This window comes from Etheostoma spectabile, chromosome 2, assembly GCF_008692095.1.
Source record: "Etheostoma spectabile isolate EspeVRDwgs_2016 chromosome 2, UIUC_Espe_1.0, whole genome shotgun sequence".
NCBI classification, from domain to species: domain Eukaryota; kingdom Metazoa; phylum Chordata; class Actinopteri; order Perciformes; family Percidae; genus Etheostoma; species Etheostoma spectabile.
In genome coordinates, this window is record NC_045734.1 from 12,113,593 (window position 1) to 12,124,123 (window position 10,531).

Genomic DNA, 10,531 nt, shown 5'->3' on the forward strand with positions numbered 1-10,531 from the left:
TTGCAGAGCCTCAATATCATCTGCTGCTCAACTTATCAGACATGACTGAACTACCCACAGTGCCATGTCAGAATGGATGGGTGTACGATAACAGCACCTTCAAGTCTACCCTGACCTCACAGGTGAACTTCATTTCTTGTTACTGTATATGTAAAACATCAAACAACATAAAATGTACTGGTTCACCACCATGAACATCTTTAAGGGAAAAGTCACTCATGTTCATGCGTAAACCTCTGTCTTTATTTGTTTATACAAGTGGGACTTGGTGTGTGATAGAAGAGGAAAAAACAAAGCAACTGCTACCATCTTCTTTGTTGGAGTGATGTTTGGAGCCGTGTCCTTTGGAAGTCTGAGTGACAGGTATCGCACCATGGCTTCTTGGCATTTAGCTTATATCTTAGAATACCCAGTGCTTCAACCAATTTAATCAAATTGAAATTTAGAAACTTTCTGCCTTTCCGTATAGGTTTGGCCGAAGGATCATGCTGCTGTTGTCATATGTGTCTGGAATGTTCTTTGCTATTGCAAGTGCTTTTTCTACATCCTACGTGATGTTCTGTGTGCTGAGGTTCTTCACTGGGTTTTGCATCACCGGCATCGTCATTGTCTCAACAGTCCTCAGTAATATATTTTGATATTTTAATTTCTGTTGTAAGCATACCATGTATCATGTTGAGTTCACCTCAGAAGCCTAGGTCAACAAAAACAAAAATATTTTTTGTGTTTTGTGTATTTTGATCCTTGTAAAGTGATGAGGTGTTTGTTCTTTGCAGGTGTGGAGTGGGTGGACATTGAGCACAGGAAATTGGTTGGAGTGATTGACAGCTTATCCTGGACATTTGGGAACATAATATTTGCAGCTATTGCTTACTTTGTGACTGATTGGCGGTGGCTAATTGTCAGTGTCAGCTCCCCTTTAACCTTGGCCATCATCACCTGGAGGTAGGACTCAAAAGCTCAGATCTTTTTAGTCTACCAGATGTCCCCTACTGTAAGTGCTTGAAGCAGTTTTGGGGTGGTTGGCATTGGGTAAAGATAAACACTGGCAGGAAAAAAAATTATGTAGTTTGCACACTAATATTGGAAACTCTGAAATATTGAATTAGACAATGTTCCATCTTTTAAAGCTTCATTTCCCGAAGGTTTAACAGCAGTTTAAGAGCAAGTGCAAATCAAGAGTAGCCCATTATCTAGCAGCCCGCTGGACAACATCTGAATGTAAATAAACACAATATTATTTAATTAACATTATTATAATCTTATATCTGTCCCCTACTTTTTGCCATGCTCGTAACTCTTTATTCAGGTCTGAACAGATGACAGGGGAATTCGAGGTTATTAAAAATTCCTCATTTTTCTCATGGCTGCAATATTAAAACCGTAAACTATCATCACAACCAGAATGCATTTGAATGCAGGTTTTGGATATCATTGTATTTAGGGTAGAAACTGAATTTAGATAAACTTATGCTGCACAGCATGGCGGATCATCAACAAGGTAGAAAAGTGATGTCACTTGAGTGAAATTTAATTTGGGCTAAGTGCAAGTTTGAAAATTAAAAACAAAAAAATCTGGGGATGTAGAGTTACTAGCATTAGTTATTTGGTATTTTGGCTGCAAGTATATTTGGAGAGGTGTGAGGAAACTTTATCTAGAGACTGAACAAGACATTGATTATTTTGAAACTGCCAACTACATACTTTCTATGAACGCAGTATAAAACTGAAATAATACTTTTTTTTGGTAGTGCAACATCCGAGTATTTTTGGCATACTGCAGATTTTGTTTTTGTTTACTACATACTGTATAGTATATGCTACATTTTGGCCAGATCAGAACAAACTGATAGTAGTTTGATTACCACCAAATTCTCTGTTTCCTTTGCATGGACTTTGATCATTGTGAGTCTAACAATATTATACAGTAGCAGTGAAATGTTTAATTGGTGGAGTACTCTTAAATTTTCAGCTTGTAGTATTCAGTTTGCAGATTACCTCTATTTTACCTTTGTATGCTACTTTTGTGCTGCCTCTGTACCCAACTGAGGTAAGACACACAAGTTAGGGTACATGTTATTCATCCAATTTGTTTTTAATGTAAACATGCAATAAAATTAATTATCATGTCATCCATCCGGAATTAAAAATCATCTTTGCCTTCAATATTTAGGTGGATGCCAGAGTCGGCAAGGTGGCTCATTGCCAACGGAAAGCTGGAGCAAGCTCAGAAGTATTTGAAAATATGTGCCGAGATGAACCGAACAGAGGAGTTCATTCACAGGCTTAACACAGAGGTTAGCATAGTCCAGATAATGGTTAAATCTCACAAAAAATAAACCAAAATCATCAACAGTCTTGTCATCTGTCAGATTGCAATTAGTTTGTGTTGTCTAATACACTATTATAGTTGTTAATCATTTAAATGTTTACCATATGGTTTAGAGAATAATGCTGCTTTGGATTCTTTCAGACACTGTCCACTATTGTTGTGACTGAGAAAAGAGATCGGCCCTATTCGTACCTCGATCTGATAAATACAGCCAAAATGAGGAAACTGGCCCTATGTACTGGTATAGTGTGGTTGGTATTCCCAGTTCTATTGTGCTCAATCATTTTAGGTTGTAAAATATAGTTTGTCTTATGTTTTATGTAATGTTACAAATCCAGGTTAATAATTTTGATTGAATCTTAACAAACTATTTGAGTATATGAGTCTTTACTTTCTCTTCCTCTAGGTTTTGTGTGGCAACTGCGTTTTATGGCATCAGCTTCAACATCACAGGCTTTGGGCTCAACATCTACCTCACTCAGTTTACCTATGCTTTAATTGAGCTCCCAGCCAAAGTATCAGTTTACTACTTACTGGATAAGATAGGCAGGAGAGGAACTGAGGTGGGAGCTCTGCTGATGGTGGGCGTCTGTCTTGGAATCAACATTGTAATACCTAAAGGTAGATCCATTGATGTTCACAGACTTGCATCTAAGGTTTAGGTTTTTTTTTTTTTTTTTTATAAATGTAACTGTTTCAATAACAGAGATTCATTATTAAATTAAAGCCTGCAACAATGAAAAGCAATCCTTCAGTCACTGATCTTGTTTTCAGATATGTCTGTTGTCAGAACAGTGGTGGCTGTCATTGGAAAAGGGTTCTCCTCTGCGTCATTTGCAACTATTGGGCTCTACACTTCTGAGCTCTATCCCACTGTAGTAAGGTAACCATGCATTCCTTCTTTTCACATTTCTGGATTTGTAACATATCTATATACAGAGATCACTCTACACTGCCAGCCAGATCTGCTATTAATCTACATAAAAGTAATACAATCCTCATTTAGAGGCCTGAAGCTAGTCTCTTCTGTGTCTTTCTAGGCAGAATGGTATGGGTTACAACTCGTTCATGGCTCGAACTGGTGTAGCTGTGGCTCCTTTGATTCTCTTACTGGATGAGGTGTGGAAGGACCTGCCCCAGGTCGTCCTGTGCTCTATAGCCGTACTGGGGGGAGTAGTGGCAAGAACACTGTCAGAGACACGCAACAGGTGTCTACCAGAGACCATAGAGGATATTGAACAACAGTGGTAGCGAACCCGTCTCTTGCATCAGTGAGCGATGACAGTATGAACGGTCTCCACTTTCAAATTAATTCATTTTCAATTTATGCTTGAAGTAGAATTACATTTAGCTGCTATCTACATATTGATCGGAAGGTTATTTGGGGAGATGTGATAAAAACCTGGAGATTGTACTCTATTTGTATTGATTGTAAATTTAAAAAAAGAATACTTAGGTGGTAATGACCTTTGATGACCATGTTATGCCAACTCACAAGCTTTTGTTACATGTTACTGTGAGCAGTTTACCCAAAGAGTGATGTTCCCTTCTCAGATGGTTTTATTTGAAAAAGTTTTTTGAAAAGGTAAAACTGCCCAGTATTCAAAGAAATATAATAAATATTTAAAATACATTTTTTTCATCTCATTATTCACCTTTTAACTCCCAAGTTTGTTATAATCCTTTGCTGGTCCTCACCACACTGGACCACTGTATAAAAGGGAATTATCTGGAGTGTGTACATATGTGACTAAATGCATTTTAATGAAAAGTGAGTTGGACCGGATTGTGTCCTGAACACACAATTAGTATTGTATCTGTACAATGCATCTTAAGATTAGCTACATGTTAGACAGTACACATTTAGTTGAACTGTAATAAAGTTGCTAAGAATTACAAAAAAATAAATTTAAAAAACACTAACAACCACTGTGTATTTAAATATAAAGCATACTGAAATATTACAAGCCTGTACTGTACTGTACCAGTGGTGGTATTATCATATGTACTAATTAATCATAAACCAGCCTGAGGACTTGGCTAGGAATCAAACTCAAGGGAGACCACCACTTTTGCAATAACAGGTTTGACAAATTAATATGTACACAGAAATTAAGTCAAAGCTCCTTTATTAAAGAAACAAAGCAAGCACAAATCTTTATGACTCAGCAATCCCCTTAAGGAAAATCAACCACATCTAAATGACATGTTCCTGATAATCCTTTTGAAAATCTTTTATAGCCAGGTCTAATATTTGCTGCTGATATTTCATCAGACATTACACTTAGTTACAGAATTAACATTGATGGGGAAAAGAAACAAGACAAAAAGCAAACAAAATATAAAAATCTAAATGCTAAATTGTAAACATTAAGATACAGAAAGATCTAAAACTAAAGTATGCAGTTGTTATCCAGGACACTTCTTGGCTATTGTTCAGTATTGGGAATACTCCTTGCTCTCTAGTTTGGCAATGATTCTCTCCAGCTGTCGTTTAGCTTCACATTGTGGGAAGTTCCCCATTTCATAGTACTGGGGTGCAATCTTCACCAGCCTGTAGCAGAAAAAAGAAGGCCATGAATAAGTCTGTCAGGAGATCATTTACTATCAAAGCTGAATTACATACTGTAAATGTATCTTTATGAAACTGTATTACCGTATTTTCCAGAATATAAGTAGCACTTATAGTACGGAAAGTAGCTGGTCCTGCAACCTAAAGTCTGGTGTGACTTATTAAAATATATATAACTGAACATGTTTTTATTGCTAATTCATACTGAAAACATTACCGTCTACAGCCATGCGAGAGCGCTCTAAGCTTGTGACAACTATATGCTGCTCCTAAAGGCAACTGAGACAGACTGAACACAAAATGCCCTAAAAAAGAAAATCCTATTCCGCAGATTACACACTACAGGTAGTAAAATAAGCAGCCAAAAAACGGTAATCGAGCAGCAGAAAGAAAGTTTGGGGTGAGTAAAAACTTGTGAGGGACTGACAAAAAGGTTACTCTAAATGCAAAGAAGAAAACAAAGGAAGCTAAACGCGGGCTGAAAGCAAGATGGCCAGACCTGGAGGTAGATGGGTGCTTGAACAACGTGCTGCCGGAAGAGGCTTGTCAATGGTGCAGTTACAACTCCACACCCTGGTAGTTGTTCTGTGTGCTATTGTGTAGTTGAATAATTTAATGTGTTACATTAACTTGATGGATACCTACCGTATTCAGCTTGTTGTTCTGTGTACTATTTAACACCTTGCCTTTCCAGATAAAATTTCTGTTCTTGGATTTTGTGAAATAAATTTCTAATTTAATGCGACTTCTGGTCCAGTGCAACTTATGTTTTTTTTTCCTCTTCATGATGCATTTTTTGACTGATGCGACTTATCCTCTGGAAAATAGAGTACTAAAATTTAAAATCTCTGCACACATACCACTCTGGTTTGATGTCCGTGCACGTGCGGATGTAGTTTTTGGTGGTGAGGACAAATTCATTGTAGAGCACCCACTCAGGCTTGTGGTCCAGGACTGTAGATGGGTGCAGTTGGACCACTTGGTTGTCTTTGACTGTGAGGTAATGCCCTGTACGCTCCAGATGAGCCACCTGGAGGATTTAAAAAAAAAAAAAAAAGTATTAATAAATAAATGATAACTAGAGGGGTTTCAGTCCACACCCACACCCACACCCACCCCCACCCACACACACACACACACCTCCCCCCCCGGTAGAAACAGTTACTAATCTGTATTCACCTGCATGAAGAAGCCGGTGCAGAGTGCTCGGCGGATGTTGGTGTAGTAATCTCTGCTGGTGAACTCAGTGCTCCGACGGGGCAGGTTGAAGCGGTCCATGATCCTGGACAGCTGCTGCCGCACGTTGTCAGCAGACATCAGTGAACGGTAGTTGACAAAGTTGTCATAGCACCACTGGTTAGCCTCGTGGTCTGGAAAAAGTATAACAAGGATTCAGACATTTAGGTTCATTGTCTTTGCATTATGAAAAATAAAAACGGGTATGGGAAGCAAAAAACATAACGCTGCACTAATCAATGTTTTTTTATATAAACAATGCAGCAACTGACTAATGTAAAAGAAACAGCTTATATTGTGAAACCCACAGATGACTACTAATCAAATTTGCAAATACTTGGTCAATGAAGCATTTGTGATTCTTGGAACAATGTTTTGGATTCTTGGCCTTTAAATAAAATCCTTAGCGAAAAGCTAGCAAAGCCACTGTATGGCTACTTGCTCAGCAATAAACAGACAGACCAAGTTAGCCACTAGCTGGTAAACACGGTGGAGCACCTACGGACCCAAGAACACACTTTTCTTGTGACTCAGTGGAGACCAAACCAAAGCATTTCAGTACTTTGTGCAACATGATGCCCACGACTTAAAGCACCCCACTACTAAACAAATCTATTGTTAATTAGATGTTTGACTTTCACTGACTGACGTATGTTTAGTTTGACACACAAAGTCTGTTTTCACATTCATCTGATGAAGAGTAAAGGTTTCTCTCTGCTCACCTTAAATCTGAGTTTAAGATGTGTACGTACGAGCAGGATTTTGTTACATCACAACTGGTTTCGGAAAATCCGATGTTTAACTTACACAAGTATGATGTTAAAACTTGAAGTCTACAATGTACGTTATATGAAGATGAGGAACCCGGAAGTTTGAATATTTTTAATTTGGTGTGAATTTTATTCTTTTTTTTGTGGAAAAAACACCCAACAAGTATATTTAGTTCTTGAAACTTGTGTCATGGGCATCTTTAAGACTGATGCTCACTTTGTTTGAAGGCGTGGTAGACGTTGAGCAGCGTCAAGTGGTCTCCGTCGATGTGAGCAAACCTCATCTTGGACTCGTCTGCTGCCTTCTTAGCCTCCGTGGGGCGGACAAAACACTGTGGGACTAAACAAGGTTGGTATGGGCCCCAACAAAGCCGCCCATAGGGATGAGTCAAACATTCACACAAAAATGGAGCAAAGCATATGATGCTAGGGCACTCGACACTGCGCTGGGACAGGGCAGGACCACAAGCTCTATCATAGGGGCTGCAGTCTTTTCACATGGTCATTCCCAACTGTAATGGCTATTAGATCGTAGAGAGGGGGTCATTTAACCACATCTGTAAAACAAGAGTTTTCACACAACTACAAAGTGTTAGGGACACTAGCAGCAATGTTTTAACTTTTCAAGATTCAGAAATTATACTTTTTCGTATTGAGACATAATGCTTAAGCCTTTTTTTTAAAATACTTTCAGGCTACATATATAACTACGCACAATGATTATAGGTAAAAATTCACAGTGCATTGTTGCAATAAAAAAGAAAATTAAAAAAATGTGATGAATATGAATACAGTATTAAGTGGTGCCTGCCCTATCCACATGCCTTGGTGATGCAATACTCCCGAAGAGGCTCACTCACTATTAAAAAAATTCTGGGTATATTGTGGCCATAACAAATTCTAACCTAAAATTAAAAGTTTAATTAAAATGTAATTAAAAGAATTTTCAAATTTAAGTGGAGGGGTCCAGAGTGAAAAGGCAGTCCAACCAAAACTGAATTTGTGGATTGAAAAGCCTTTTTGATGATTAAATATATACACATATGTAGGCTGCATGGCTATGGGGAAAGAAAAATGCCGTTTAGATTGATTTTCAATACCATGAAAATATTGATTATTGTACATACAAAATAATCCCAACACAATACTTCCTTAGGCTTAATGAAAAGCTTTGTTCAATATTTTGGTCTGCACCTCACTGTGTGCATTCTCAAAGATAAAACCAAAAATATCATAGTTGCCACTTTCTCACATCTGGATGTAACTACAATTCAGAGGGTAACTTGATATACTGAACTAACTGTATGTAGTTGTTGTCAACTGGTCTAAACAAAATAATGTTCAGCATTAAATCCAGAAACACTTTCACATTTCAGTGGACCAATAAATTATTTACATTAATGTTTTGTTTACGTCCTGCTAAAGTGAATCGGCTTCTCTATTTTGACACCGTCATAAATGTGCATGTTGCACATCCAAAGGCGTTAACAGAAGTGCTTGGGATACCACATCAAGACTTTCAAGGCAATTAAAAAAAAAAACTTCAGTAACACCAAACTAAATATATAGTTATGTATGCTTAATAGACATGTCTTCATTCACATGAGTTCCAAAATGCTGTGTAAAACCACTAAATTCTGGGTGGGACACTTTTCCCTCTAGTGAGTAGTGTTTAACCCCCAAGAGACTTGGCACTTGGCCTACAGAAGGGACGGCAGACGTCAGCCCAGTCCTGGGCATTACCTGACAGCATGGCAGTAATGGAGAGGATCTCGTTAGAGCAGTTAAACTCGCAGCTGGCAATGACCATCTTAGCCAGCTGGGGGTCCAAAGGAAACTCTGCCATCATGGACCCCAGCTCTGTCAGGTCACCATCATCATTGAGAGCTGCCAGGTAATTCAGTAGCTCAAGGGCCCTCATCAGTGTCTCAGGAGCTGCAGAGAGGGAAGAGACAGGTAGAAAGGTCAGAGCGTTATGGCGGTTCATAAATGCTTTCTCATCCATAAATGCTTCATCATTTAATCTACTGTACCTGCTGCAGACTAACTCACCTGGTGGATCCATGAAGTCAAAGTGCACAAGGTCATCAATACCCAGCTTCTTCAGCTGCAGCACCACAGATCCCAAGTTGGATCGAAGAATCTCAGGGTATGTGTTATCCTGGAGTGGGGGTGTTCACAATGTTAATAAACAAAACCTAATCATGACTGTGCAAACACTGTGTATTCATTCAGACTAGGCTGAATTGAGGTTTTGTTTTTGTCTAGTGCCAAATCTCAAAAGGTGAAGAAGACAAGACGTCTGTAACTGTTGTCACTTGCCTGCATCTCTGTTTTGTAGGCCTTCTCTGTGTAAAGGCGGAAACATTTCCCTGGACGTGTTCTGCCGGCTCTGCCTGCCCTCTGCTGGGCCGAAGCTTTACTGATGGCCGTGACAAGCAAAGACTCAACTCTGATACGGGGATTGTAAACCTGGACACAAATTTGAAAGCATTTTTTAATTAAATAGTTGACCTGAGATGTACAAGGGAGCTCTAGCTCCGGTTAAAACCAGCTGCCTCTGCGTTTATGCCAATGACTTTTACAGGATCATCCAAGTTTTTATTGCAGCACCATATTACACACAAACAGAATTAAATGCAGTAAAAATCCTGTGAGTGGAGTTCCGCTTCCCCCACCTTTTGCTTGGCAAATCCAGGATCGATGACAAACACCACACCATCAATTGTAAGAGAGGTCTCAGCGATGTTTGTCGAAACCACAACCTGAGGATAAAGCAACAGGCTATAAAATGTGTAATACAAAATGTGATAAGTAGGTGCAAATGGACACATAATGTAAAGCCACGCAGTATAATGCATTGTTCTTTTGTTCCATTAGTTAAAATGTACCTTTCTTCCTATTGCACCATTTGGTTTCCTTGGAGGAGGCGGCTCAAAGATCCTTTGCTGTTGCTGTGGTGGCAACGTAGAATACAGTGGGATGATTTTGATGTCTCCGACTTCAGGTCCAAGGTCATCTACCTCACGCTTGATCCGCTTGCAGGCCTCATCAATTTCCTAAAAGAAAAAATATGATTAACAGTTGTGCGTTGAGGAAAACAGAACTATGCACCTATACTGAGAATTCCACTGGACCAGCAATGCCAGTGCAACAAGTCTTACCTCTTGACCAGTGAGAAAGAGAAGGCAGTCACCTTCATCTTCCTCACACATGTGAATCTGGATGACAGTGCGGATCGCTGCCTCAAGGTAGTCTCGCTCTGGTTCAGGGGTGTAGAAAATCTCGACAGGGTGTGTACGTCCAGGAATAGTCAAGAGAGGACAACTGTCAAAGTACACCTGAAACTTCCCAGCATCAAGCGTGGCACTCATGACGATGACCTGTGCATGAAGGAAAAATGGTGCAGTAAATGTTTTTCTGACGTTTCCATTTGTTCCATTTTAGCCCCGATACGTTTGTGTCTGTACATTTAAATCAGTGCCAGCCCCAGAGCAGTAAAGAAACACTGCCTTTGTAGATGTGGGTGGTGATGGCGCAGTCGATATAACATGCCTTTGGTGTGGGAGATCTGAGTTCAATACCCACTGTGATACATCAACCAATGTGTCCCTGAGCAAG

At 39.3% G+C, this 10,531-nt stretch overlaps 2 protein-coding genes across 2 annotated transcripts in view; one reads left to right on the top strand and one right to left on the bottom strand.

Moving 5' to 3' along the window:
- LOC116701640 (uncharacterized) overlaps positions 1-3,947 on the top strand; it is a 12,989-nt gene extending 9,042 nt beyond the window's left edge. Inside the window, exons 12-20 of the mRNA XM_032535446.1 lie at positions 7-122; positions 260-363; positions 470-624; positions 777-945; positions 2,174-2,297; positions 2,474-2,583; positions 2,739-2,953; positions 3,107-3,215; positions 3,373-3,947. Coding sequence (XP_032391337.1) covers positions 7-122; positions 260-363; positions 470-624; positions 777-945; positions 2,174-2,297; positions 2,474-2,583; positions 2,739-2,953; positions 3,107-3,215; positions 3,373-3,583 — 1,313 coding nt within the window. The 3' untranslated portion in view covers positions 3,584-3,947. The remainder of the gene's footprint in view (positions 1-6; positions 123-259; positions 364-469; positions 625-776; positions 946-2,173; positions 2,298-2,473; positions 2,584-2,738; positions 2,954-3,106; positions 3,216-3,372) is intronic.
- Positions 3,948-4,400: 453 nt separating this feature from the next.
- Positions 4,401-10,531, bottom strand: part of LOC116699058 (pre-mRNA-splicing factor ATP-dependent RNA helicase DHX15) — an 11,394-nt gene continuing 5,263 nt past the window's right edge. Inside the window, exons 5-14 of the mRNA XM_032531439.1 lie at positions 10,075-10,293; positions 9,802-9,969; positions 9,589-9,675; positions 9,233-9,382; positions 8,963-9,071; positions 8,654-8,845; positions 7,128-7,250; positions 6,084-6,274; positions 5,765-5,934; positions 4,401-4,886 (exon numbers count right to left, since the gene is read on the bottom strand). Of these exons, the coding sequence (XP_032387330.1) occupies positions 4,769-4,886; positions 5,765-5,934; positions 6,084-6,274; positions 7,128-7,250; positions 8,654-8,845; positions 8,963-9,071; positions 9,233-9,382; positions 9,589-9,675; positions 9,802-9,969; positions 10,075-10,293 (1,527 nt within the window). The 3' untranslated portion in view covers positions 4,401-4,768. The remainder of the gene's footprint in view (positions 4,887-5,764; positions 5,935-6,083; positions 6,275-7,127; positions 7,251-8,653; positions 8,846-8,962; positions 9,072-9,232; positions 9,383-9,588; positions 9,676-9,801; positions 9,970-10,074; positions 10,294-10,531) is intronic.